Source organism: Phalangium opilio, unplaced genomic scaffold, assembly GCF_054372755.1.
Source record: "Phalangium opilio isolate 3A_F unplaced genomic scaffold, DU_Popi_V2 ptg000537l_1, whole genome shotgun sequence".
NCBI lineage: Eukaryota > Metazoa > Arthropoda > Arachnida > Opiliones > Phalangiidae > Phalangium > Phalangium opilio.
In genome coordinates, this window is record NW_028324243.1 from 1,208,320 (window position 1) to 1,213,574 (window position 5,255).

General features: G+C 35.2%; 1 protein-coding gene across 1 annotated transcript; it reads left to right on the top strand.

Annotated features, from left to right (window-relative positions):
* The first annotated feature begins 576 nt into the window (after window positions 1-576).
* LOC149588715 (uncharacterized) lies at window positions 577-3,723 on the top strand. Its single transcript, XM_089862157.1, has 10 exons — window positions 577-917; window positions 984-1,130; window positions 1,230-1,329; window positions 1,408-1,609; window positions 1,665-2,214; window positions 2,281-2,467; window positions 2,526-2,798; window positions 2,872-3,043; window positions 3,230-3,378; window positions 3,430-3,723. The coding sequence occupies exons 1-10, from the start codon at window positions 579-581 to the stop codon at window positions 3,612-3,614; spliced, it is 2,304 nt and encodes a 767-aa protein (XP_089718283.1). The 5' UTR covers window positions 577-578; the 3' UTR covers window positions 3,615-3,723.
* Window positions 3,724-5,255: the final 1,532 nt, after the last annotated feature.

The following is a 5,255-nucleotide window of genomic DNA, read 5'->3' on the forward strand; positions in this document are numbered from 1 at the left end:
CTTCAACTTCGTTATACGATATCTCGAAAAATCGCATTATTTTCACCTAAAGCAAAAAACATGAAAAACCGTTGGCTCAAAGGTCCCCGTAAAGGGCTTAAAATCCAAAATTAGACACAAAATGGTGTAAATTATAAAATTCAATTAAAAAGGTATATATCAAAACTTTTAGACATCATACCTTACGAAGTTTAATTACTATTATTCATCCACAAGGAAAATAACAAAGAACCGTTGGAAAAAGGGTCCCCACAGCGGATGTAGTAAGTCAATTTTAAACTCATATTTAAATTAAACAGGTATACATCAAAAATACAAAGCTCTTGCTACTGCGTTATACGAAACCTTAAAGCCTACCTGCACTATCCCCTTTCCCGGAGGGTACTTTCACGCAAAGCATCTAGCTCCGTCTCTTGTTTCCGTAAAGCCAACGGCGCATGCGCAAGCGAACAGGGCCCGTGACGTAGTTGGCGACAAACAAACGGGTTTCGGGCTTCGGCGCGACGTGGATAATAACGCGTAGATCATAGGAAGGCGTTAAGTTTCGCTAGCGGTTATTAATTTATTTTGTTTCTAAAATGGTCTATTGTTGTGCTTATTCGTGTAAATCTTCAAGCGCAAACCCCGGTAATAGTTTTTATCGTTTTCCTTTGCATAATAAGGATCTTTTAAAGCAGTGGCTAGCTAAAATTAAAAGGAAAAACTTCACGCCTACAAAGGCTTCGCGTGTATGTCATTTGCATTTTCAACTGGATTGTTTTGAACTAAGTGGAAGAAAAGAATTTTTGTCCTCAATTGGTTACAGTGGTAGTCGAAATTCAAAATTAAAACCCAATGCTGTACCAACAATATTCTCGTTCAATGAACCAAAGTTGGCACCTAAACGGGTGGCTGCGTTAAAACGGCGTAGAAGAGAGGTAGGCCTATTTATGAAGTTCGAAATATGCGTTTTTGGTTTCTATTATATTTTATTTTACATCTAGGTTGTGAGTGACTTAATTAAAGTTAAATCAGGTTCAGGCACTTTTGATCAGGAAATAAATAACGAGGAAATGCAGGCTGATTCCAGCGAACCTGATATTGACGAAATAATTATGGCCTCAACTAGTGGCATACCTTCTTCAAATAAGGTATTATGGTGTAAAATGATGAGAGTTAATAATTTAGACATAAAAATCATGATAAAGGTATAAGTGTAGATATTATATATTACATTTAAATACATACAGAAACAAGTAGAAGCCAAAACAAAACCTGCAAGTAGTCAAACCCCGAGAATAAATTATCGTTCAAAACTATCTCAGACAAAATTTGCTAGTAATACCAAAGGTAAATCTTAGCTGACAGAAGTAAATGTTTTTTTGGTTTAAATTAAAAATATTCTGATAATGTCGTTTACCTTTAAAGCTGTACAAACTGAAAATATACCTGAGATTAAGAAAACTAGTAACGCTGAGACACAGTGCAACCTTTACACATCTAACGAGCCTATAGTGGGTTTACGAAAAGAAATCCTTTTTACTGGTGATGATGATGATAACAGCAGCAATGAAGAGTTCCAAGATAACGAGAAAGAGGACCCATCTTTTAATCCCATTGATATTTCAGGGTATTTTTTTTCTCTTAATTAAACGGAATAGAAATAACAAATGAAAACTTTACAGATCTGAATCTGACGAAGATTTGCCCAGTCACGACATGAAAAATGAAAGAAAGTTTATAGTTTTTGAGAGCTGTCTGATGAGCCTTTTTGCAACCTGCTTAGTTTGTTCTAGTTCAACAGTAGCTAAAATTAAACAGGTTTTGGGTACAATGGTTGCCATAGAAATTGGATGTGTCAATCGTCATGTGAGAACTTGGTTTAGCCAACCAACTCATGGAAAAATGCCACTTGGAAATTTAATCTCAGCGGCAGTAATCTTGTTTTCTGGTGGTCACTCAACAAACATCATAAGAATGTTCAACTTTCTCCAAATCCCATTTATTTCATCTCGGACCTATTTCAAAATCCAGAAATTTTACTTGCATCCTACGATTATGCTTCGCTGGCAAAGAGAAGAAAAAGCTCTTCTTGGCTATTATAGAGCAAGGGCTGAAAGGTACACTTTTGGAGGGGATGGTCGTTGTGACAGTCCTGGCCATAGTGCTAAATATGGCTCCTATACCCTCATGGATTTAGAAACTGGAGAAATAGTAACATTTCAGCTAGTACAGGTACAATAACACGTTTGGTTTTTAAATAATGGTTTTTTATCATATTGAATTGGGTTGATTACGTAGAGTAACGAAGTTACATCTTCCACCGCCATGGAGTTAGAGGGTTTAAAGCGTTGCATGAAGGTACTGGACAGTAACGAAGTTTACCTAAAGACCCTAATTACTGATCGTCACATCCAAGTCAGAAAATACTTGAGAGAATCTTATCCTGAAGTGGCTCATCAATTTGATGCTTGGCATATTTCTAAAGGTACGTTTTAGTTCAAACATGAGTATCATTCCATGGTATTTATTTAACCATTTTAAAGCCGTTGCCAAGAAATTTAACCAAGCTGCAAAGATCAATGATTGCCAAATAATTGAGAGATGGACTCAAAGTCTCACAAATCACCTTCATTGGTGCGCTTGTAGCAGTCCAGGAAGACCTCTAGAGAAAAAGGACAAATGGTTGAGCTTGCTTAACCACATATCAAATAAACACACGGACCATGATTTGGAATTTTTCAAAAATTGCGTTCACCCACCAATGAATCAAGAAACGCGAGTGAAAGGGACGAAAAAGAAAAAATGGATTAGAGAGGGTAAGCTTTACCCTTATCAAATTACGATGAACCGTCAATTTTATAAAATTAAAATGTAATAACTAAAATTTAGGTACAATGGCGCACATTCAAGTGTCAAAAATTGTAAAAAATACTAGGCTTTGCAATGATATCAAAATGATATCCAGCGATGGTCAAACGAGTAGCCTTGAAGGATACCATTCGCAATTACTAACAATGGCTCCAAAAAATACACACTTCTTTTATGAAGGCATGCAGTCAAGGTAATGGACTTTATTTTAAACTCGTGTATACGGGATGTTTCTGAAAGGTCAATCAGAAATTAAAGGGGGTGTTCTTTTGGGCAAAATGTCATAGAATATTTTTAATTTCTGATAAACCTTTCAGAAACTCCCTGTATATCTCACGTCTAAATTAACAACAATCATTTCCTTATATGGGTTTTTCAGGTTAGCTCTGGCGGCTTTGCACAACAATGAGAACAGTTTCAGACGTCAAAAAGAAAATGCCAATGGAGAACTGCGCTACAAAACCAAATTTCCCAAAGCGAAGAAAGGGCGCTGTATTGTATCTGCAGTCAAAGAAGAGGCCACATATGGTACAATATTTGTCCTCAGTCAAAAAGAGTTCTAATTATAATTTTTAACAGATTACGTGGATCAACTAATTGAATTAGTTTTTGAAAGGAGAAATGAATTTCCATCTTACGAAGAAGCTAGATTAAATCTAGAAATGCAACCAAATCTTGTGCCTCCTCCTTTATCAAACACTTACACCACACCACCACCTAAAGCTGAATTAATTAGAAACCATGTTTCTAGATTCCAAAATTAAGGCTGATGACACTGGATTTTTTAATTTTTAAAATATTGTTGACCAAAGGTCTATTGTGTTATTTGAGTGCAGTTAATGCACTTTTCATATTACTAAATAAAAAAATACTAAAGAGCTCCCTGCTCTATGTTTTAATTTCATTCATCAAATCATATAACTTTTAGGAACTTTTAATGAGCAATAATTTGAGTTAGTAGTATCACAAATTTAATTTTATGACTTAACAATGTAGTATCATAAATTTAGTTTTAAGACTTAACAATATTTTAGTTTATCTTGGAAGATCAGAAATAAGATTTTGTATTTTAGTTTTTAAATATCACAAATTTTAGTTTTTACTTTTGACTTAGAAAGTTAAGACTAATAATATTTTAAACTCAATTTCTGGTTTAAACATATACAAATCCTTTGTATATCAAGTTTGGGGCAGGAAATCTTTCCCTTATCTTATTAACAACACAAGCTGGTATGATTACCCTCTGGCGTCTACCCAAGTGTTGATAAACAAACCGGACGAATTGTCGGTATGCTGTGTAACGATGTCTCCTAAAACGTATTAATAGCTAATTAACCTGGTAGTTTAACAATAAAAACTAACATCGTACTCGGCAGTAATCATGTTCCTATCATTCACGCCAAATCTTCTCATGTCCGCTCTTACATACGCGTTGTAAGCCGTCTTTAAAACTTCTTCTTCAAGACAGTTCAAAGAAAAGCCCACATGTTGTGTTACACAGAGGTGCCCACCTTCATTGGATTTTCTTTTAACTGCTACTTGTTCACAACAGCAGATACATTCTTCAGGGCTTCCCAGAACAACACAATTTTGACAGGTACACCTTCCAAATATACACTAATTGGTAGGATTGCACTAAATTTTTAAACTATTTTTTTCGGACTCCTCATGGTCCAATTAACTAGAAACCATTGTTAGTTGGATGGGTCACGTAAAGTGCAATCCTACCCACTAATTAAGGCTGAGTTCATTCAAACTAAATTGAAATTGAAAAACCCAATTACCATGTTCTGACATTCGTCATTCTATTTTCTATATCCATGGCACTCTCATCGGATTCTTCGCCCGAATCCCTATTTATAATTTCTTCGTCACTGGATGAGTCAGTTTCCGGTTCAAATTGATAAGGCTCAACGTTATTACCCATAACTATTAAGTTTTAATACTTAAATGTGCCGTACATTCCCAAATTATAACAAGAGAACAGTGAATTACAGCCTCGTCTGAGTCGTCTCTATCAAAAAATCCGCCGTATTTGTCTCCGACTACGTCACGCGGCTAGAGGGTGGCTAGATACAAATTCCCGCGGTTTTCGTGCATTCTGTCGTCTGCTAAAATTCGATCTAATTTAAAATATTAATTAAAAATTGGCGGGTGTTTTCGGGAAGGGAATATTATTTTCGTGTATTTTAATGTTGTATCTATCATTAGGTAAAATTAAATTTTTGTGTGCAGGTAGACTTTAAGGAATGGCATTATTTCCACCTAAAGTAAAAGAGATGAAAAACCGTTGGGTCAAGGGTCCCCACAAAGGGTGTGAAAATCCAAAATTAGACACAAAATGGTGTAAATTATAAATTTCAATTAAAAAAGTATATATTAAAAATTTTAGATACGACACCTTA